The sequence below is a fragment of the Dipodomys merriami genome, unplaced genomic scaffold, assembly GCF_024711535.1.
Source record: "Dipodomys merriami isolate MVZ:Mamm:240054 unplaced genomic scaffold, mDipMer1.0.p SCAF_39, whole genome shotgun sequence".
Classification (NCBI taxonomy): Eukaryota; Metazoa; Chordata; class Mammalia; order Rodentia; family Heteromyidae; genus Dipodomys; species Dipodomys merriami.
In genome coordinates, this window is record NW_027205492.1 from 5,087,476 (window position 1) to 5,111,177 (window position 23,702).

The window sequence follows — 23,702 nt, forward strand, 5'->3', positions numbered from 1 at the left end:
CAGTTCAAAGCCTGCCCGGGGAAGGAAACCATATTCTTAGCTCCAATTAACTACCCAAAGGCTGGAAGTGGCACTGTGGCTCAAGTGGTATAGTGCTAGCCTTGAGCAAAAAAGCACAGGGTCAGTGCGCAGGGTCTGAGTTCAAGCCCTAGAAAGAGTACATGCACATACATATATTCTCACTGTCTCTTGTGTCTCACACATATTCACACACAAACACACACACAGATACACACACACACAAATAAATTACATCATGTCATTACCCAGACTGAAACTACCAGTGGTATCCCTTTCCAATTAAGAACCCAAGCTCCTCCCCTAAGACTTAAAAAAAGAAAAGAAAAAATCTGATCTGCCTCCCTCCCCTCCCTCAGCTACTATCAGTCTCTTCTCCACTCTGTTCCAGACACAATGGCCATCTTGCTGCTCTTGATCGGTGCAGGCTGGCTCTCCCCCCACAAGGCCTCTGCATTTGCTACTTCACCCCCAGGCTTTTGCACAGCTGGCTCCTCTCCTGTGAGGTCTCAGCTGAAATATCTTCTGAGAACCTTTCAGGGGCCACCATGAAAGCAGCTCCCCCTCCCCCACCCCCGCGCCAAACTCGGCGACCCTGTTTTTTCCTTCACAGATATATGATGGTGTGTTTGCTCACTCACACTTCCTTCCTTCTCTTCTCATTAGAACACAGGCCACAGGAGGACAAGAAGCCAGTTCCTCTCACTCACTGTGTCCTCAGTGGCCCAGCCTGGCACCATTGCCTGAAACACTGGAGGCCATCAACCTGCTGAATGAATGGGTGAGTCGACGGGACAGGTGTCTGGGACACCAGCAGAGGCTGCCCCGGGCCGCGGGAGCCACACGCCGGGCCTCCCCGGGAGGAATGACTCACAGGTGGGTGGGCTCCCCAGGTGGGTCTGAGAGCCCAGGGCCTCGGAGAGCCGTGGCCCGATTCTGGGAGGCCCCGCGCAGCGGGCACTAGGACCCTGCGCGGCGCGGGGCGGGCGCGGGGCGGGGGGCGGGGGGCGGCGGGCGGGCGGGAGCCGCTCTGTCTCGCTCGGGGAGCCCGGCTGCGGCCACTTGTGCGATCCAGGCCGCGCCGCCGGCCGGCCCCGCTCCGCGCCATGAGCCGCAGGTTCACGGTCACCTCGCTGCCCGCCGCGGCGCCCGCCCGCACCGCTGATCCCGAGTCGCGCAGACATTCAGTCGCGGACCCCCGCCACCTCCCGGGGGAAGACGTCAAAGGTAGAGGCCGCAGGGGGCGGGGCCACCGCAGGGGGCGGGGTCGCGGTGGGCGGGGTCGCGGCGTGGGCGGGGCGGGCCTGATGCCGGGAGCGGAGGGGCTGAAATGGGGGGTGGGGGGTCCCCCAGAGAAGCGAGAGCAGTGGGGACCCACCGAGGGACTAGGGGCGCCCGAGCGGAAAGTATGAGGGGGCGTGGCCAGAGCCGAGGTGGGCGGGGCCACGCTGCGGAGCGGGCGGCCGAGCGTTGGGGCTCAGGGGGCGGGGTGGGGGCGAAGGAGGGGACGATCCCGCCGCGGAGGGGATGGGGTCTCGGCGGGGAATGGGCCGAGGTGACCGTGAAGAGGCGGGGTACCTCCAGTAGGAGACGTAAGAGGGAGGGAGACGGGATGAGGGGAAAGGGGGACTGTGTGCTTGAGGGGTGTGTCCAGACCCGAGGGGAGGAGGCGGGGCTCGGTCGATGTGGAGACCCCCGGAAAGCGCGACCCGCGGGAAGGGGTTGGGCTAGGAAGATGGGAACGGGGCCGGGAGGGACAGGAATTAAGGCCACCGAGGCAGGTGCCAGGTGGGCGGGCCCTGGGTGTCTGGTGGCTCCTTCGCTCTTCGACCTGGGGGAAGGGTAGACAGGGAAGTTAGTTTGAATCCCGAGCAGCTAGATCTCGGGTAACCCCTACGTCCTGATCTTGGGGAACTCGGCTCTCTCTGTCCTGTAGCTACCCCGAGGGGTAGGGAGAGGCCAGGGCAGGCGGGGGTGGGGGCGTCTTCCTCACCAGCCCAAAGCCTTGGTTAATGGAAGTTACACGCGGGGTTCAGAGGACCGGGATCCTCTCACCCCGGCGGCGGAGAGCATCTCTCCTGCAGGGGGCACTTACGAGGCGCCCTCTCCCTAGCTCTGCGCCCCTAGACTGGAAGGAACGAGGCCAATCGGCTTGGAGTGACCTGGCGCGGGGAGGGGGGTGTGGGGAATGTGCCTCCGGGGCCCGCCAGGGGTCGCTGCCGAGCCGCGGGTGAGCTCGTCCTGCCCCGAGCAAGCCCATGGGCCCACACCCCCAGGGGTCCTCAGGGGTTTCCTTGGCCAACCTCTTCACCGCATAGATGGACAAGTCCAGGCCCGGACTTCCGCAGGGCCCCAGTCCTACGAACTGAGCGCTTCCTGGATGCGGACACTGGGATTTTTTTGGCCTGTCTGTCCTGGAATTTGTCTTGTTCCTTTTCGCATTTTTCACGAATGGCCTATCAGCCTTCCAGAATTTAAAAAAAAAAAAAAAAAAGTCAGCAATCTGGAGGCATTCTCCACGCCTCCTCTTCTCTCACCAAATGTAATTGGTCCTCATGACTTGGCCACTGACCTCCCAAACTGATCCAGGATCTGTCTGCATTTCTCTCCTGTCACTGTCCTCCTGGTCCAAGCCTTCCATATCTCACAGGGCTCTGATTACAGCCTCCTCGCTGCTGTCTCTACCTCCAGGCCTGCTCTAATCATCCCCCACACAGGATGCCCTGCACTGTGAAGGCCTTCAGTCTGTCATTCAAATCCTTTCTTTTTCTGTTCCTGCCTGGTATATATATCTATCTCTGTCCACTTACCACCTCCATAAGCCAGGAAAACTCCTACTCCTCCTATGAGTTATAGCTCATTTCATCCCCTCCACAAGTCCTTCCTACCTTCCCTCCCTCCCAGGTAGCGCTGGCCATTCCTTTCCAGCCCACTCACTGGAGCACACATTCCAATGGATGGCGGTTATTTACCCCTCTGTCTCTTCATTAGAACATCTCAAGGTCAGGCACCCTATCCTTATATCTTTGTGTTCTGAGATCCAGACCCAGAGCTTGGCTTTTAGTAGACACTCAGGGCTCTACAAACAAGAAAGTGGTTCTGCAACCCAGTCCCTCACCTGGAAACAAGATGGCCATGTACTGTGTCCCAAGGTGATTGTTCAGTCTTTCCATTCATACTGTCAAGTTTCTGCACAGTTGAAGTAAAACATAGTGCCAGGCTTTGTGCAAATGTGTGTGCAAAATGGATATGTGTACAATACTATGTGCTTGTGGCTGTGTGTGTGTGTGCATGCACATGCACCTCAGTGGCTCAGTGCTTATGTGTGTCACTGTATTGCTAGTGTGTCCATGGGCTTGCTGGTGGGTGTATTTCTGTGTCTGTGGGATGGGCACCTCCACATAAGCTTGCACTTGAAGTTCTATCTTGGGAATGGTTTGAGTGACTTTTAACCTCTCAAGCCCTGAGATGGCCTCAAGCATCTCCTCCTTAAAGGTCACCCTGTGGGGATTTAGACAAGGGCACCCAGGGGAATGCAGCATCTGGTGGAGCCTTTTTCACAGCTGTTCTTGTGTCAGCCTTCTGGTCCCAGAGAGATGTTCTCCCACCTCTTGTCCCAGGCCCAAAGGGAGGGGTGAGAGTGACGGGGGGGGGGGGAGACTGCAGGGCACAGGTGTGTGAGCATTGGCCTTTACTCTAGGCCCAGGGACTAGAGCTTGCCCCTTGGGATGCTCTCTGCTGCCAAAATAGCAGCTCTCAGGGGCAGTGTGACGCACAGAGGGTGGGAGAGGCCACTTAGAGGCTGAGCCCTGGTCTGACCCACCATTAACCCGGGCTGCAGTCCACCTCGTGTCTCAGCTGCTCACCTGTTCCACAGGAAGACTGATGGTGACCTGGTTGAATACAGGTGGGCCTGGGACCAACTGTTACAATGCTGAAATATCCCCCCTCCATTAATTTAGGTCCCACGCTGTGCCTCAGTTTTTCAGGAGTTAGGAAACTGGAAAGAGCCATAGGACAGGCAGGACTAATGTTGAGGGGGAGGGAGTGCATTTTAGGCTAGGGGGATGGAGCAGGACCAAAGACAGCCATGTTCTCGCTCAGATCCTATGGTGTTGTTGCCTTGGGCACTTTGCTTCTCTCCCCAGGCCTCAGTGTAAATTGACAAGAATGGCCCTTCCAGCTATAGAAAACTAGGAGTTTCCAGGTGTGGGTGGCTCATGCTTATAATCCTAGCTACTCAGGAGGCTGAGATCTGAGGATCAAGGTTCAAAGCCAGCCTAAGCAGGAAAGTTTGTGAGTCTCCAATTAACCAACAGAAAATCCAGAAGTGGAGCTGTGCCTTAGGTGGTAGAGTGCTTGCCTTGAGAAAAAGAACTTAGGGACATTGTCCAGGCCCCAATGCCAGCATGCGTGTGTACACACACACACACACACACACACACACACACACACACACACACACACACACACACACACACACACACACACACACAAAATGCTAAGATTTCTGATCACCTAGAAGGGTCAAGCTGTCTGCATCCCCCGTAACCATTTGGAAGCCTCACATCTCAATCTCTCAATCTGTAAATTGGGAAGGATGCTGCCGTTATTTACTCTCCCCCCTCCCTTCCTCCTCCTCCTCTCTCCCTCCCTCTTCATCTCTCATACACAATCTGGAGATCTCTGTCCAATAAGTTTTCTGGTTGCTGTAGCCTCAGTTTCATAGGACTCAGCACCTCACTGCCCAGTACCTCAGCCCAAGGTGAGCCCAGATTCTCCATGGCAACAAACTGGTTATGAACGGGCTGCAGTTGCCATGGTGACAAGTCTCTTTCTCTCTCTTTCTCTCATCCCCCTCCTCTCTGCTTCTCTCTTCTCAATGAACCAGAGTGATCTGCAGGCCTTAGCTCTCCAGGTGGGATGGGGTGGGGCTGGGGTCAGTGAGAGGGGGTCTGGATTGGGAAAAGGGGAGAGATAGGCTGAGTCTGCAGGGGAATAGGGGGGCTGTTGGGGTTCTGTTGCTATGGTGACAGGGCTGCAGCCTGTTAATTAAGCCCCTGGTTGCCACGGAGACGGTGGTGGTTGACGTGCTCGCAGTGAGCCCTGTGTGTGTGTGTGTGTGGAGGGGGTGCTATGCACCGGACTCCTCAATTCACTGCTAGGATTTGGAGTCTGGAGGATGGGGCATGCAGATGGGGGGAAGTTGGAAGGAAGAGAGAGCTCAGGGCCTTTGCTCCAGACCACCACAGCTGAGGGTAGGTGGGCAGGTTGTGGGGTAGTGCCATGGAGATACGGGTGGGTAGGGATTGAACCATCAGAGAGAACATACACTTCCTGCTGGGGAAAAAAAAGACCCAAGTCAGCTGACTGCAGTTTTCTCCGGATGCCCACCCCCCCCCCCCCCGCTTCTGATTCAGTGGATGGAGCCTTGGGCTAGAGGTTGGGGAGCTGGATTCTAGTCCCCAGTGTCACAAGTTTACTCCATGAAGAAAATTCCTTCTGTTCTATTTCCATTCCCAGACTCCAGTGTCACTATAAGTGGTTAGTGGGGAAAAATATGTATAAAGTCTCTTTCAGTTCTCAAATCCTGATCAAGGGAGAACAGCTTCTCTGAGCTTTTTTTTCCTTTCTGAGAAGCATAAGGTGGGAGGGGTATAAATTGTAGAGATTCAGAGTTCAAAAATAGGACCCTGCCCAGCTCTGCATTTTTTTGTGTTGCTTTAATGAGAGCATTCTGTTAGCATTACATCTTCTGAGGGCTCTGGAACCCAGAGCTTTGGGTGGAGAAAGTACTGAGTGGGCAGCCTTGTGCCTGGGTCTTAGAGCTGAGGGCCATTTCTTACTGACCAAATAGAGGTGTTCACCCCAGAAAGTTGGTATCATCCCAGAATAAGGCTCAGTCTCCTTGAGAGGTGAGGGGTTTAAGAATTGAAGATTGGGGTCTTCCTCTGGGACTGTATCATACTTGGTCTGGAGCCCAAAGGAAGAACTTTGTGACTGTAGTCTAAGACTCATTGTCAGAAAGCATAGGATTATGAATCCTTATCCCTTTCAGTTTACAAATGAGGATACTGAGGCCCAGAGGTCCAGGGGCACACAGACTTTGGAGGGGATCTCAGGATAGTACCACAATCCATGAATCCCAGATCAAAACTCAAAAATCAAGAGATCAAAACTCCAATGAGGGAGGATGGATAGAGCTTCAAGAGAAATCACTCTGCCTTCACCCCAACCTCCTAGAGTGCTAGATTTTCCTGATGTTGGGTCACTCCCCGAGTGGCCTGGAGTTGCACTAGCTCTGGGACACAAATGGAGGAAAATACTTCCCAGAGGAACATCCCAGACCTGGGATTGCTGTGGAACTTTGGCAACTTGTCTTTTTCCACGGTATTTCTCAAACAAGCATACTTGACATGTGTTCCTGTGTTACACATCTCTGCAGAGTAATGGAAGACCACATTGCTGCTGCTGTTGCTGCTGCTGGGGGTGGAGTGTTGAGAAATTCTTGAAAAATGGTCTTTCTACTGCTATCCTTTCATCACCTATCACCAATCCAAAACCATCTGTGTGTGTGTGTGTGTGTGTGTGTGTGTGTGTGTGTGTGTGTGTGTGTGTATGTGCGCGCGCGCGCGCGCGTGTGTCTTTGGGAGAGTCTAAAGGGTTGGCAGGGCATCCACAAAGCTGCGTGGTAGTGATACCTCATGGCTGAGACCCTCGGAGACACCTGCAAAAGCCTCCATGGCTGACCCAATCTGAGACCATTCACAAATTTGTGTGAAGAAAAAAGAAAAAGAAAACTATGGGTACTGTCCATGGTTCTGAAACAGCCTGCCTTCTAAAGGTTTCAGTGGCTGTGAACGACTCTTGGGGACCATCGAAGGTCTTCAGTCATGAGGCAAAAGGCCCCTCTAACCCTGAAGATCTGAAGCCTGAGTATCAAAGGGGCAAAGTTCATTTTAGACTCAATCCCTGATGTTTTCTTTTTAGGAGCTGGAGAATTAGAGGCTGCTGAGCAGCTTAACTGTGACCCTGCTTCCCTCTCTCCCCACCTCCCATTCCCTCCTCTTCTTTTCTTCTCTCTCCCTTCTTCCCTCCCTTTCCTATTTTGAGACAAGTTTTGCTATATAGTCCCAGGCTGGCCTCAAACTCGGATCCTTCTGCTCCAGCTTCTTAAATGCTGAGATTACAGGGGTACATTACTATACTCGGCTCCTTCCTTTTAATCAAGGGCAAGACTAATTTACAAGGGGGTCCTGTTAGAAGAAAGGCCCTAAATTAGAGTAAAAAGAGTGAGGTGCTAGGCTGAATTCCATCATTCACTAGCGTTATGTCCATAGGCAAACGTCTTCCCTCTTTGATTCTTCGTGTTTTGCACATAGAGAAGGTAAGCTGAGCATGGTGCAGGATGACCCATCCTCACCCAATCCTGTAGCCCTGGGAATCGAGAGGACTAGCATTGGCAATAAGGCTGTGAAGACATTTTCCCTTCATTTACTCCTGCCCTCATGTGTTTAGTTTCCAGAGACGCCAAGGGCCCAAACTTTAGATGCCCCTTTCCCAAGAAGTCTCCACCACTGGCTCCAGCCCGGATTCTAGGGTGCCAATGCATCTGAGGATAATCAAAGCCCTCTCTGTGTGTGGAGGGGAGAGGGGACTGGTTTTAGCCGAGGAGGGGGGACCATGGACAGCATGTCAACTCTGGAAGCCTCAGAAAGCAATCCTGGATTAGGGGATTAGACAACTCCCGCCCCAGGAGAAAATCTGGTCCCCAACAGTCAAGCAGCCCAGTTTCCCCTCCCCCACCCGGTTCCTGGCCAGCCCGGGCCTCAGCCCGTCCTCCCCAGAGGCTGCACCATCCTGGGTGGAAAGTAAATACTCCCCCAAACCCCGGTGCTGCCTCCTCTCCCACCCCAGGCCCATTCTCCCCTGTCTGAAAGTCCCCGTGTGCATTCCAGAGACTTGCCTTGGGGGTGAGGTGCTGACACGCCTGTCCGTTCTAAGCAACGGGAGAGAGTTCTCTGTAACTCGCCCATTTGCAACCAGGAGGGGCCAGACAGACAGCCCAGTGACCGACCCCCCACCCCCCGGGGAGGGGCGCAGCCCAGCGCGCTTTGCCTATAAGGCCTTGGGCTCTGCATCCCTCCCGCTCCAGCCTCCGGCTTCGCTTCCCCGCCGGATAGGCCTCTCCAGCTCGGCAGACCGACTCCCGAGGGCCCCAGATTCCATGGCAGCACCCTTCACCGCCCCAGTCCCCCTTATCTTCCCTCGGGGGAGGGTGACCCCAGACCCCCCAGTCAGGCAGCCGCTGCGGGGCCGCCTCCCCGCGGCCGCGACCTAGTTCCCTGCCGTTATTTTTAGGGCGCGGGATGGCACCTGCCCACGTGCCGGGCCCCGCCTGCGCCGGAGAGAGAGAGAGAGAGAGAGAGTGTGGGGGGGGGGAGCTGCGTCTGCTGGGGGAGGTGAGGGCTGCGCCCCCCCCCGCCTCCTCTCATCCCACCCGCGCAAGCCCCCTGTTTTCCGGCGAGGGGGCCGTGGGGCTCGCTCGGCCCGCCCCCGGCCTCTCCTCCCCCGGGCTCCCCCCCCAGCCCGCCAGTGGCTCACGCCTCCTGCATACGGGATGAGGTGAGCCGCGCCGCGGCTGCGAGGGGGCGCGCGCGGGTGTGAGCGTGTGTCCGTGCGAGAGTGTGTGCGCCGGGCGGGCGGGCGGGCGGGCACTGCAGCTTCTTCCTCCGTGGAGCGGAGAGCGAGCGAGCGAGAGCTAGAGCGGGCGGGCGGGCGGCGGGCGGGCGGCGGGAGCGGCCAAGGCGGGCAGAGGGGTGCGGGCGAAGCGGCGCGCAGCATCCCCGGCCCGGAGCCGCGCCGCCACCATGCTAAACAACCTGACGGACTGCGAGGACGGCGACGGGGGAGCCAACCCCGGTAAGCGGTGGTCCGGGGGCGCCGGGGACGGGAGGGGGCGGCTCCGGGTGGGAGGCGGAGCGGGGGCCGCCGCCTGCAGTAAAGCCCCCGGGCGGCGGACGCGCCGCCCCAGCCTCGCTCCGTTGGAATGCGCCAGGCGCTGTCCGAGGTGCTGGAACGCGCCGCGCCCGGGGGGCAGAACGGGGCCCGGAGGGGTGGTCGTGATTAGCGGCCTGGGGGGCGGGGGGGGGGCAGACTTGGGTTAACTGAGCCGAGGAAGCGGCAGGAAGGGGATGGGAAATCTAGAGTGGGCTGACATGCAGCTCGACGGGTTGGGGGTGGGGGGGGGTGGGGATGGCTCCTTTCCCCGATGAGGGACCCGGGCGTCCTGGCGCAGAGCGGGGACCGGCGGCGCCTGGGGGCGCAGTCTGCTGCAGTCCCTCGCTCTGAGCCTTCCAGATGGAAGGTGGGGGAAAGGTGGCCGTGATGGTTGGGAGCATGTGACAGCCCCCCGTCTGGGCCGAGGTGTCCCCTCAGGGGACACTTGGTGCAATCCAGACCCCTCCCCCGAGGCTTCCCGAGTTCCGACCTCAGTCTGAAGCTACCTCCTCTAGATTTCCAGCTCTACTTTGCGCAATCTCCTCTCCTGGCCGTTTCCCCGTGGGTTCCTATGCAGGACGAGAAGCTCCATCACCCTCCTTTCTTCCCTCTCGCCCCTTCTCTTGGTATCCCGGGGCCAGCGGTGTGGTTTCCAGGGCGGGGTAGGGAAGAGTCTTTCTAGGTAGCTATCTTAGCTTTCGTGGTGGGAGGCCGCACGCAGACACGGGGTCCCAGCCACCGAATCCCCGCTCCGCAGCACCGACACTGCGGACACTGCTGCGGTGGGTGCGGAGATTTGTCAGAAGCTAAGGGGCGCCCAGCGAGTGCTTTTGCTGTTCCTGATCGCCCCCTTCCTCCCCCGCGGCCTCCCGGTTCCGAGGTCTTGGGGCCAGCCAGCCCCTCGGGTTCCCAGGCGCCCCCCCCCGCCGCCCCCCAGCGGCCTCAGCCATCCATCACGGCTGTCAGCCGCCCCCAGCCCCCACCCTCCGGTGGCGCGGCGTCCCTTGCGCAGTAGCGCGCCTCCCGCGCCTGCTGTCTGCGCTCAGCGCCTTCAAACGCTCCCTTGGGCATTGCTTGACCCTCTGGGCCGAGAGTCCCGCAGACCTCTGGGTGCGGGAGATGGCTGAAGGGGTCCCCCAAGCTCCCCCAAAACAAACATGATCTTCCAGACATTGGCAGATTTGACTCTGGGATCCTCCATTCTGGATCCCAAGTCAGGGCTAAATGGGGGTTTGAAAAGGTTAGGACATCAGAGGTCCCAAATCCTTTGCCGGAGAGCCCTCCCCCTCCCCGTTTATCCCCGGGGCTGGGTCCTGTACAGGAGCCAGCACTGCCTTGCTGCCCAGCTCATCCATCTCTCCAGTGACCCTGAGGTCACCTCATCCGATCGCCGTCTCCACCCGCGGGCTTCAGCTGGAGGGGGAGGGGGTTTGCCAAAAAGCCTGTCTGCAGCAGCTCCAGAAGTCCTAAAGGCAGTGCCCAGGGAGCAAGGAGGTGTCGTTTCCTTCTGGAATCCCCTTCCATTTTGGGACAGGGGCTCCGCTGCTTGGGAGGTAATCTCTCTGCTCCCCCCCCCCCCCCATTTAGCCTGATCTCCTAGCACCTGCTTTCTCTACCAAAGCTTCAGTGGGCCTCTAGATTTCCCTGGGGTCTCTGGAGGCCTAGCAAAGAGGCATCTATGTGTGGGCAATAGGAGTCGAATGAGGAACTCTTTCGGTTGTCCTCCTCCCTATTAGTTTCTAAACACCGAAGCCGGAGCCCATCTGGAGACCTTTCTGTAGATAGGGTCCAGGACTTGGAACTGGAGTGGACAGAATCTGCGTCAGGCATTCTGGGTCCCAGAGGGGAAAGGCCTCCTGGGATCCTAGAGGAAGTGGTAGGAGTTGCTGAAGACTTTCTGAGCTTGAAGAGAGAGACGAAAAGCCCCTGGAATCGGAATCTAGGTTCTTGGAGCTGGATGGGAGGACCCGGATGCTGACCTCCGGGAAGAGGTCTTCTCTGGGCCAAAGAACACCCTAAGGATCTTGTCCCAGGCGTCTACTTCTCCTTTTCCCTTGAGGTCTGAGCCCCCTCTGCCTCCCCAAGCGGGCCTAGGGATTCCCCCAGGTCCAGCCCTAGGCCCCGGGGGGAGGCCCCCTAGCCCTCCGCCGCTCTCCAGTTTCCTCCCCGGGAGCCCTGGCCGCCACAGCTTAATTGAAAGCCGATTCGGGCTGAGAGCTCCCAGGGGGCGGGGCGGGGAGGGCTCAGCCTCCGTCTGGCCCGGCCTCCCTCCCCGTTGGGGCCACTCGGCTCTCCCCCACCACTCCGGCTCTCTGTTTCCCCTTTGCCGTCCTGTTCCTTGGAGAACTCAGAAGCTCCCTCCCCACCCTGCCTTCCCCCCTTCCCCCGCTCCCCTCCTCAACTGGTGCGCCTGGCGTTCCTGGGGGAGGGGGGGGGACGAAATCGGCCTTTGGCTGTGGTGACAAGGCCAGGAGCCTGGCGTCCCGCCCAGACAGCGGATGGAAAGGCGGGACCCGGGACGAGCTTACCGAGCCGCCCCCCTTCCCTGCCCTCTTCTCCTGGCGGGGATTTGGCCTGTCGTCTGGCTCTGCGCGGCCGCGCCGCCGCGTTACATAAGCGGCTGCGGGCGCGTGGCCGGCTCCGCTCCGCGCAGCGCTTTTGGCCCGCGCGGTCACCATGGAGACCAGAGTCGGGCTGCCTAGTTCTGGGGTCTTGGGCCAGGACGCCCTTCTTCTCGCCACCTAGTCACCTCCTGCACCTAGCCCTCCTCCTCCCTCCCTGGGTAAAGGTGTGGAAGGCAGAGGGAGGCGCTGGGGGGGGGGGTGGGGAGGGCGGGGGGGGGGACCTGACGGGAAACAGGGCAGCCCCTAAATCTTGCCGTGGAGGATGGACGTGGGGTGAGGAGCACCAGTTGGTTGGGCACCGGAGACTTGTAATAGTGACATTAATAGCTATACTTGTAAGGGTGGGGACACCCAATGTGCATTATTCCAGTGAACCCACTAATCACTCACCCTGAGTTAGGCACAATCGGTACCCCATGGCAAAGAAGACTGGCCTGCCCTGAAGACGCAGCAACAAAGCTGAGTCCGGAGCCTAGATTTCCGGGACTCCACCCCTTTCCCTTAGCTATGGGACATTTCCTTTCACCTCATGTCCTTGCACCTTCTCTAGTTCCTACATAGTGCATCAAGAACAGGCCAAATCTCGTCAGCAGTTTAAAAGGAGAGAGAAGCTGGGCACCAGTGACACCCAGGTCATAATTCTAGCTACTCAGGAGGGTGAGATCTGAGAATCATGGTTCAAAGCCAAGCCAGGAAAATCCTTGAGACTCTTACATCCAGTTAACCAGCAAAAAGCCAGAGTGGGACCATGGCTCAAGCAATAAAATGCCAGCCTTGAATGAAAAAGCTGAGCCAGCACCTAGACCTTGAATCCAAGCCACAGTACTGGCACAAAACAAAAACAAAGCAAAAAAAAAAAAAAAGCCAGGCACTGGTGGCTCACACCTGTAATCCTAGCTACTCAGAAGACTGAGATCTGAGGATTGTAGTTCAAAGCCAGCATGTGCAAGAAAGTCCAGGAGACTTTTACCTCCAGTAAACCACCAGAAAGCTACAAGTGAAGCTGTGCCTCAAGCAGTAGAGTGTACATTAGCCCCCAGCCAGAGCGGCTCAGGGACAGCACCTAGACCATGAATCAAGCCCCAGAACTGGGGGACAGACAGAGAGAGACAGATACAGACAGAGACACAGACAGACAGACAGACAGACACAGAGAGAGGGGGGACGGATGGGGGAGACAGAGACAGACAGAGAGAGACAGAGACACAGACAGACAGACAGACAGACACAGATACAGAGACACAGAGAGAGGGGGGACGGATGGGGGAGACAGAGACAGACAGAGAGAGACAGAGACACAGACAGACAGACAGACAGACAGACAGACACAGATACAGAGACACAGAGAGAGGGGGGACGGATGGGGGAGACAGAGACAGAGACACATAGAAAACCTACCTATCTACCTACCTACCTCAACACTCTGTTGTCTGGCTCCAGACAGCTGTTTTGAGACCCTGGAGTATGAAGGAAGACCTTAGAGAATCCACATCTAAAGACTATTTCCTGCATCTATGATGTAGTAGACTCCAATGGGAAAGGAGGAGTCACATTCATAGGAAGTCACCCATGTGAGAAAAAAGAGCTGGTAGTGACCCTCTATATTAGGCACCCAGGCTGCCTGGATAGATGAGGTGGTGAAGGAGGCTGGGTGGCAGTGAGTTTCCCTGGCATCGATGCAGCTTTATGTCAAGTCATTTTTAGTCAGGGTGAGATCAGGTGGGTCATGCTGTGAACACCGGCCCTAGCTGGGTGACTGAGGCAGGTTTCCGGGAGGCAGGGAGAAGGATGCAGAGAATTTGAATGGGGAATGGGGAGGAATGCCAAGAGATAAAGAGATAAGAGATGCCAAGTCCCAAAAGGCCTCCATCTCACTTGGGATTGGTCAGTGAGGAATCTCCCCAGAGATTTAGAGAGTTGTCTACTGCTGGGATTCAGCCTTGGGGCTGAGGAAGGTTGATGGGGCCGAGGGGATGTGTCCAATGGACACCTCAGATCTTTCTGAAGGACTCTGCCTTTGCTTCAGAGACTCTCCTTGAGTGAGTGATCATCTGGATACGTGGCTTATCCCTCACCCTCACTTGTACACCCCAGCCTAGCTAGGCAGACCCTATCCATATACCCAGTGGCATCTGCACATAGCCACCTGAGGACCTTAAGTGTCTAACCCTCAACTACATTTGGCATCTTCGTCACTCTGACTTCTAGCCTTCCAGTTTATTAAGGACCACCATCATCCACCCATTCACCCATGGTAGAAACCCCAGGCATTTCCTTCTATTCTTCTTTTTCTTCCCAGACATGTGGCATAAAAAAATGTGCCAGTGATTCTTGAGTCTGCCCATTCAGCGCCCCACATTGCTGCAGTCAGGATCTTAACCGTCCTTGCCTGGGTTACTGAAACTTTCTGCATTGCTTTCTGTTTCTGTATCGCTCTAAAACGCATCTCGGTTCATGGTACCTCTGAAACGGTTCCATGATTGTCCATCCACACCTGAGGTCTCGATTCTTTAACGTGGTCTGCTCATTCTTTAAGGACTCTCCACCTTACCTTCTCAGGCAGGTCTTTTGCCGATCCACTGGTCATTCTTTAGCTGCTTCCTCACTCCCCATACACACAGCCCCCTTCCTCAGACTCAGCCAGATCCTACTTCATTCAGCATCTCGAACTCACCTCTGAGCCATTGAACATGCTGTTCTGCTGTTCTGTCTGCCTGGAGAACCCCCTCCCGTCTCCCTCCCAGTCTAGTTCTTACTCATCCTTTGGTTCACAGCTGACACGTCACTTCCTCTAGGAAGCCTTCTGTGACCTCCCATCCTGGACTGAGCACCCTCCTGAGTTCCCACAGTGCCTTATTCATCTTTCTGCTTGGACTTTATCACTCTGGATTGGAAATTCCTGGTTACTGCTTGGCTCCCTGGCCTGGGTCTGGTTTCTGAAGGGCAGAGGCAGTCTTTTTCTGTGTTTTGTTCCCTCTCTATTCCTGTGTTGGCGGCACATGGTAGAAATCTAGATGACTGACAAGGAGGGGGATAGAGGTACCAGAAGGGAGTCAGTCACATTTCCAAGAGGTGGAGTGAGTGTCTTTGGGGCTTCGGGCTGTATTGTCTTCTTGCCTTCCTCCCCAGGAGAGATCATGTCTGCCCCAAACACCAATTATGTTCAAGAAGAGAACTCTGAAGAGTCTGATGGTCCCCTGGTGACCTAGAACCCACAGGAGCAGGAAAACACTCACCTGTTCACTGAATACCCAGAACATACCAGGCAGGGTGTGGGCTCCATATACATGCTACAAAGAAGGTGTCCCCCTTCTCCAGGATATGACCCAAGGAGGCCGGGGGTTCCTGAAGCCACACTACTGTGTGTCTGGGTGGTTAGGGAGTAACAGTGAGTGCCAGGCCCCTGACTTGTGTGCTTTCTCAGGTGATGGCAACCCCAAGGAAAGCAGTCCCTTCATCAACAGCACCGACACAGAGAAGGGAAAGGAGTACGATGGGAAGAACATGGCCCTGTTTGAGGTGAGATACTCAGGTGGCTGGACCAGAGCTCATCAGCTGCTCTCTCCCTCCCTGGGAAGAGTAGCCTCTCTGCAGCCTCCTCCCTCAGCTCCATCCCTCCTTTACCCTCCTTTTTCCCCTCTGCTCAGATCACCCACATTTCCCTCCTCAATTCTACCCCTTTCCCCTCTTACCCCAACTTCAGTAGTTTGGCCTCCATCTTCCTACCATCCAGTTTACCCCCTCCACACTCACCCACACCTGAAAATCTGGTCCCCCAGCTTCCTAACACAGATGCCTCTCCTCCTTAGGAGGAGATGGACACCAGCCCCATGGTGTCCTCCCTGCTCAGCGGCCTGGCCAACTACACCAACCTGCCCCAGGGAAGCAGGGAGCATGAAGAGGCAGAAAACAATGAGGGTGGAAAAAAGAAGCCGGTGCAGGTGGGGCCTTGGGGGAGAAGAAGTAGGGGGGAGGGAGGCTACTGGAGGATTCTGTTGGAGGGATGGATGACAGGGCAGGGAGGAGGGGGAGGAGATGAAGAGGAGAAGGGAGGCCATGGATGGTGGAGGAAAAGGGGTGGGGATGGAGGCTGGAGGAGGCAAGAAGGGTATGTCATCAGAGGGAAGCAGAATGAAGGGATGGGGCGGGGGAGAATAGAGGGAGGGAGGTGGAGGAAGAGTAGGCCGGAGTGTTGGTGGGAATGAGTTGCAGCGGTAGGGACTGATGCAGGCCTTCTTGGCAGGCCCCGCGCATGGGCACGTTCATGGGCGTGTACCTCCCATGCCTGCAGAACATCTTTGGCGTCATTCTCTTCCTGCGGCTCACCTGGGTGGTGGGCATTGCAGGCATCATGGAGTCCTTCTGCATGGTCTTCATCTGCTGCTCCTGCGTGAGTGATGCCCCTCCCCTGCCCGGCCTGACAGCTGGGTCTTGGCAGAGGCCTGGGGGTGGGAGGTAGGGAGGGTGGAAGCATGAGACCTGAGCTTTTTATAGGAACCACGGCTTATGATGTTGGGGAGAAAATTAGGTCTGACTTGGTCTTCCTGCTCTGCACAAGCTTGTCCCTGATGGCTATAAACCAGGCTTCACCTAGATCTGTGTGTGTGTGTGTGTGTGTGTGTGTGTGTGTGTGTGTGTGTGTGTGTGTGTGTGTGTGTGTGTGTGTGTGTGTGTGTGTGTGTGTGTGTGTGTGTGTAATTACACAAGGAATGTAGACTCATTGATGAAATGATCAGTGCAGAGAAGAAAAGTCACCTGTCATTCAATAATAGTTAATGTTTTGGAAGATTCCCCACTTACAGAAAAAAAAAAATGAGATTATGTCACCAATAGCATTGTAACTGGATTCTTCTCATCCTCTCTGAGGATTTGTTTTGGGCCATGCTCTCTCAGGATAAACTCCTGAGTCAGCCAGTGCTGTGTGAGGCAGACCCCACCACCTATCTCCAAAGGGTTTGAGAAGGGAAGCGGTGTGACTTGCCTCCGGTCACAGAGGCTGGGGGTGGGCGTGGCCACGCTGACGTATGCAGAGTCCTCAGGTGCAAGTGGCTCTGCTCTTCCCATTCACACAGTGAATAAGAGGTTTGCTTGAGAAGGAGTTGGCACAAGTAGAACTTGGAAGCTGCCCAGGCAGAAGCTGGAGCAGGAGAAAACCTGTGGGTTTGGCTGGTGTTTCTGGGGGATCTGGCTTGGCCTTGGCCCAGACCACTGTGGCCCCCAGCAGCCACCACTCTGACACTCTTTCCTCACAGACGATGCTCACGGCCATCTCCATGAGTGCGATTGCCACCAACGGTGTAGTGCCTGGTATGTGGGGGGAGGACGGGGGCTCCTGGAGGAGGGAGGCATGATATTGCAGACTGGAGGGAGGCTGGGCTGTGGCCATTTATGGGAGAGATAGGAGCAGCCTATTGCAGAGTGGCAGAGAGCAAAACAGTGGCTAGTGTCCACCTGTCCTCCCTCAGCCTGAGACCCTCCTCTCCACCATCCTATGAGCATGGTAATTAGTGCTGAAAATTTTACATATCCTGGTTGGCTGAGTCTCTGCAATCCCCTTCTGGGGCTGCAGCCTGAGGCCCAGAACAGCCCTGTTCTGCCCTCTGTCTCTCACGCCCTGAGCAGCACAGTGCCCCTCAACCCTCTTTTGTGGTTGTTGTTGTTGGTGGTGGTGGTCCTGGGGCTTGAACTCATTGTCTGGGCGTTGTCCCTGAGCTAGTGCTAGGGACTAGTGCTCTACCACTTGGACCCACAGCGCCACTTCCAGTTTTCTGGTGGTTAATTGGAACTAAGAGTCACACGTACTTTCCTGCCCAGGCTGGCTTTGAACTGTGATCCTTAGAACTCAGCCTCCAGAGTCGTTAGGATGACAGGCATGAGCCACTGGTGCCTGACTTCTACCTTCTTGTGGACACTTGGTTTTCTCTGCAGCTGGTGGCTCCTACTACATGATTTCCAGGTCTTTGGGCCCAGAATTTGGGGGTGCCGTGGGCCTCTGCTTCTACCTGGGTACGACGTTTGCTGGGGCTATGTACATCCTGGGTACCATCGAGATCCTGCTGGTGAGAGGGGCTGGGGAGGAGGCATGGGGGGGAGGGGGCGTGGCATGGAGCGGGGAGGTCCCAGGTTGCTAGGTCACCCATGATCCATACGTACCTCCCAGGGGCCACGCCACTTTGCAAGGCCAAAGCAGACTCCAATGTGGTCTATTTGAACGAGTTCCCAGTCTAGTTGGGGAGACAAGATACAATAATTATGTAACACAAACAGCTGTGGTTGATCAGGCACCCACTGAGCTCCCAGCACAGTTCCAAGTGCTTTACAGTCATTATCTTGAATCCTTAGAGGTTTAAGTGTCCCGATGCCCATTTTACAAATGAGAAGAAGCTCAGAGAGGTGAGATCACTTGCTCAAGGTCACTCAGCGGTCAGGGAGGTGGCAGAGGTGGGTTGATGAGAGTTAACCTAATGATAGGAATAAGAAGGGCCATGCCCTACAATAGCTACCCTTTTGGGATTGCCTCACACACACCTTGGACTGTGCTGAGGGCTTGGTAGAAGCCTGATGGCTCTGGGATCGCCGTGACTCATGGGAGGAAAGCAGGAAAGCAGCTCGCTGGACTGAGTTTGAAGGACAGGGATGCTGACTTAGGTCTCTGCTCTTCCTGCCCTTCCTGTAGGGCTCCCTGGTTTTATAGAAAGTGGAGTTGACATCTCCGAGGCCCCCACCCTCTGCGGGCCCCAGGGCTTTACAGTTTATCATTTTATTTTATCCTGACACGTTTCTCATGAATTAGAAGAGGGCCACTTAGCAGATGAGGAAAGCAAGGCTCAGAGAGTTAAAAGAGCAAGCAGAGATGGGAACCTCTGTGGTTCTGACTTTGAAATTCTGCTCTTGTCTACTATACTGTAATGCCTTGGGGAAATAGAAGTCAAGGTGCTAGAACTTCCAGTTTGGGGTACCACACAATAAATCAGGATGGAGAAGATGAATGGGGAATAGAAAGCACAGGGAGGCAAATAACGAGAGGAAGGCCATATACCTTTGTGATTTAAAAATAATGTTTAAGCCAGAAAACAGTAGAGCACAATGTGATCCTAGCTACTCAGGAGGCTGAAATCTGAGGATTGTGATTCAAAGCTAGTATAGGCAGGAAAGTCTCTGAGACTGTTATTGTCAATTAACCTCCAAAAAGCTGAAGTGGAGCTGTGGCATAAGTGGTAGAGGGCTAGCCTTGAGCAGAAAAAACTAAAAGGCAGCATCTAGGCCCTGAGTTCCAACCTACGTACTGGCACACAAGCACATACACAAACCTTTAAATGTAGTATAAAAGCAATCCTGGGCAGTGCATAAAACTGGGGACAAATCGAAGTAAAAATAATAAAGGGAGAAAGAAATCATCCACATAAAATAATCATTAACACTTTAGTAAATTTTCTCTCTTAGTTTTGTTTTTCTAAGTGATGTAGTCTGCCTTTGTAAAATATAACTGTGTCATAAACATTTCCCTGAATAACTAAATGTTCCCTTTACAGAAATAATTTACAAGCAAAAATAACTTCACTGTAAACATATTAAGTTTATTAAAAATTTTAGAAAATGCAGATGTGCAAAGAAGTTAATACTATCCACATTTTGTGCTGGGGTATAACTCAGTGGTAGAGCACTTGCCTAGTAAGTGTAAGATCCTGAATTAGATCTGCAGCACTATAAACAGAAAGAAATGAATAAGTAAATAGAAAAATGTTCATTTTCTAAAAACTTCTTATTGTAGTTGAATAATAGAACAATTATTATCCAGATTTTAATAATTCAGGGAAAACTATTGACATTTTGATGTACTTGTAAAGATATGTACATACTCATGTATGTACATATATCTGTAAATTATCCCCACAGATAACTTTATAAAAATGAGATCATAGGGCTGGAGGGATGACTCCAGTGCTAAGCCCTGATTTTAAACACAGTACCACCAAAACTTGTCATAAGACACATTTTTTTTAAAATACTTGATTGTGTTCATCTAATATGACATGGCTAGGTTTTGAGTCATTCAATTTATATACATACATTTGCATTTTTTTTCTTGGTGCTAGAAATTTCTTAGCATGTCCTGTGTACATACTGAGCACATGGCTCTATGACCGAACTATATCACATTCCATAATGTCATTTGATAACAGCTCTATCATTTATATGTGGAAGTATCATGATTTATGCACAAGCTATAGTGATGAACATCTAATTTCTAATAATAAAACAATATAGTCATTAAGATAATTACAGCATCACATTCTGGTGGCTCACACCTGTAATCCTAGCTACTCAGGAGGCTGAGATAATGAGGATCGTGGTTCAAAGGTAGGCCAGGCAGGAAAGTCTGTGAGACTCTTATCTCCAATTAACCACCCAAAAGCCAGAATTAGAGGAGGTGTGACTCAAGAAGTAAAATACCATCCTTGAGTAAAAGCTAAGGACAGTGCTCAGGCTCTAGGTTCAAACTCCAGTACCAGCATAGAGAAAAACATATAATTAATAGCAATGATAATAGATATAACTAATTGCTCCCAACATCTGCACAAAGCTATTTGTTTTTGTTTTTTCAGTTGCAGGGCTTGAACTCAAGGCCTGGGTGCTGTCCCTAAACTCTTTTACTTAAGGCTAGCATTCTACCATGTTGAGCCACAGCTCCATTTGGTTTTCTGGTGGTTTATTGGAGATAAAAGTCTCGGGCTGGGAAGATGGCTCAGTGGTAGAGTGCTTGCCTTGCATGCATGAGGTCCTGGGTTCAATTCCTCAGCACCACGTAAGCAAAAAGAAAAAACCCACAAGTGGCGCTGTGGCTCAAGTGGTAGAGTGCTAGCCTTGAGCTGAAGAGCTGAGGGACAGCACCCAGGCCCAGAGTTCAGGCCCCATGACCGGACGCCCCCCCCCCAAAAAAAAAGTCTCACAGACTTCCCTGCCCAGGCTGGCTTTGAACTGAGATCCTCAGATCTCAGCCTCCTGAGTAGCTAGGATTACAGGCATGAGCCACTGGCTCCCAGCTGCCCTGTTTTTGCAAGCTAGACTGTATTTTCCTTCTTAGCCATTTCCCCATTACTGGATGCTGCTTCCTGTCTTATAACTACAACTACCTAAGTGGGCATCTTTGCATGCCCCCTCCCCTCCCCAAGCCCTGCCTGTACTTCAAGTTATTTCCCTGATCTTTGCTCCTTTCCTGCAGGCTTATCTCTTCCCAGCTATGGCCATCTTTAAGGCGGAAGATGCCAGCGGAGAGGCAGCTGCCATGTTGAACAACATGCGTGTGTATGGCACCTGTGTGCTCACCTGCATGGCCACGGTGGTATTTGTGGGTGTCAAGTATGTCAACAAGTTTGCTCTGGTCTTCCTGGGTTGCGTCATCCTCTCCATCTTGGCCATCTATGCTGGTGTCATCAAGTCGGCCTTCGACCCACCCAACTTCCCGTGAGTGCTGGCTCTCTGAGCGTAAGGCTTTGTTCCCTTCCTACCACTCCCAGCCTTATTTTTGGGGTCTGTACATCAGTCTTTAGCCATGTCTCCTCTCTCTGACCCTCATAATTGGGGTGGTTTGGGTTAAGAGCAACCTCTCTTAGGAGGGGAAAAAAAGTCCTCTTCATTTGGGAGTGACCTCTTCAGGGTAGGATGATTTTTCTGGAGCTTGGGATTTCCCTCGGATTATCAGCCGGAGCTGGGCTGAGGAAAACTAATGGGCAAGGACTGCTGCAGGGATGAACACTTGATAGTGTTCCAGAGTTTTCTGGACAGAATAACCTCCTGGAGTGTGAGAAACCCTTACTGTGGGACATCTTTGGGTTGGGATAAGACACGGAGACGGCAGCCCGGGGCTCAGATCCCTGTTGCTTTTGTTGTTCTAAGACAAGAGTCCTCTGCGTCCTGCTCCGGCCAGGAGGGCAGTGCCCAGAGACACTGGCCATGCCGCAAAAACACACCGACGCACTCAGGTGTTGATTCTCCTACATCAACATGTTAGAATGGCATTGACAGGCTGCGTGCTGGGGGCTTATGCTTGTAATTCTAGCTACTCGTGAGACTGAGATATGAAGATCATGGTTCAAAACCAGTCCAAACAGGAGAGTCCATGATGTACTTATCTCCAGTAAACTACTCAAAAATAGCTTGAAGGGGCTGGGAGTGCGGCTTAGTGGTGGAGTACTTGCCTGGCATGCAGAAATCCCTGGGTTTGGTTCCTCAGTACACATGAACAGAAAAAGCCCAAAGTGGTGCTATGGCTCAACTGGTAGAGTACTAGCCTTGAGCAAATGAAGCTCAGGGCCAGTGCCCAGGCCCTGAGTTCAAATCCCAGGACTGGCAAAAAAAATAGCTTGAAGTAGCATTGTGGCTTAAGTGGTAGAGAGCTAGCTTTGAGCAAAAAGCTCAGGGATAGTGCTCAGGTCCCGAGTTCAAGCCCTAGGACTGGCATATAAGAATAGCATAGACAGCTTCAGTGGCTCACTCCTGTAATCCTAGCTACGCAGGAAGCTGAGAGCTGAAGATCACAGATTAAAGCTAGCTTAGACAAAAAAAAAAAATCCATGAGACTCTTATCTTCAATTAACCAGCAAAAGCCAGCAGCAGAAATATGGCTCAAGTGGTAGAGTGCCAGCCTGAGTACCAAAACTAAGGGACAGTACTTGCCCCTGAGTTCAAGTCCTACTGCTGCCACAAAAATAAAACAAAACAACAACAAAACCCACGCTGATATCCAGACTCTCTCCAAATCAAGCCAGAGCCTCTGCACGTGGGGCCTTGGCCTCTGTGGGTTGTTTTTGTTTTTGTTTTTAGGCTCCCCTGGTGGTTCTGGTGAAAAAGCAGAACAAGGTCAGGTCTCTCATCTTGTCTCTCTCTAGGATCTGCCTCCTGGGAAATCGCACTCTGTCTCGCCACGGCTTTGATGTCTGTGCCAAGCTGGCCTGGGAAGGAAATGAGACAGTGACCACAAGGCTCTGGGGCCTTTTCTGCTCCTCCCGCCTTCTCAATGCCACCTGTGATGAGTACTTCACCCAAAACAATGTCACCGAGATCCAGGGCATCCCTGGCGCTGCCAGTGGCCTCATCAAAGGTCTGGGGGAGAGAGGAGGGCCGGTAGCAAGGGAGCACCACGGGGATTGTAGGTCAGGTTAAGGGGCCCTCTTTGGGACTCAGTTGAATTCAATTAGTTTTAATTGAGCACCTACTCTGGGCCATGTTCTGTCCTCATTATAGGGGGGAAGAGATGACAAGTATTTCACTCTAGTAGGGAAGAAAGCCACCAATTTAATTCATATTCACTGGATACCTGCAAAGGACCAACAGTGGGCCAAGTACTGTGAATATGAAGTGTATCTCCCACAGTCCTGGGTCTCAAGGAGTGCAGTGACAGAGATAGATGTGTTAGTAAATAAATTATGGTTCACATGATGTGTATTCAGTGAACAGAGATGTCCCAGGGGAGGAGCGAGTGCTTATGTCTGTGAAGTGACAAGACAAGGCTTTATGTACACACCTGGGAGGACGTTGAAGGACAAATAAGAGATTTGTCAGTAATACTGAAGAAATAAGGGTACACCAACACCTAAGAACAGCTTGTGTAACACATGTGGACACAGAAGAGCATATTGCGTCCGCCCATCCACGAGTAATTTTGTCCGACTAGGGCATAAAGTACAAAGGAAGGAGGGCAAGCCGTGATCTGGAGAGGCCGGCATGAGCCAGATTGTGACTGGCCCTGGCAGCCATGTTGAGTTTAGAGTATTTGCCTATGGCAATGGGAGTCCAAGAGGACACTGGTGCCATGTGCACAGGAGGATGAGCTGAGTGACAGAGGGTGTCAGTGGGAATGGAAAGGGGGTTCTCAATCAGCGCTACCCAGCAGGCATTTGGCTATACTGGGAGATACTTTTGGTCATCCAGCTGGAGAGGTGGATGGGGGCTGATGGTGGACATCCCGGAAATTCGGTCCCCACTGGAAACATGGGAAAATTAAGTCCAGGAGAAATCGAGTAGCGTGTCTAAGATCTGACACGCACGTCAGGATGGTAT

The 23,702-nt window shown here is 53.8% G+C and overlaps 1 protein-coding gene across 2 annotated transcripts in view; it reads left to right on the forward strand.

Annotated features, from left to right (window-relative positions):
• Positions 1-1,075: 1,075 nt before the first annotated feature.
• Positions 1,076-23,702, forward strand: part of Slc12a5 (solute carrier family 12 member 5) — a 41,659-nt gene continuing 19,032 nt past the window's right edge. Inside the window, exons 1-8 of one of the 2 annotated variants that reach the window (XM_069989882.1) lie at positions 1,076-1,245; positions 15,067-15,161; positions 15,452-15,583; positions 15,886-16,032; positions 16,895-16,949; positions 17,571-17,701; positions 20,866-21,107; positions 22,532-22,743. In XM_069989882.1, the coding sequence (XP_069845983.1) occupies positions 1,125-1,245; positions 15,067-15,161; positions 15,452-15,583; positions 15,886-16,032; positions 16,895-16,949; positions 17,571-17,701; positions 20,866-21,107; positions 22,532-22,743 (1,135 nt within the window). In that variant the 5' untranslated portion in view covers positions 1,076-1,124. Of the gene's footprint in view, positions 1,246-8,606; positions 8,941-15,066; positions 15,162-15,451; positions 15,584-15,885; positions 16,033-16,894; positions 16,950-17,570; positions 17,702-20,865; positions 21,108-22,531; positions 22,744-23,702 lie in introns of those variants that run through there. The other variant, XM_069989883.1, reaches the window with a different exon arrangement.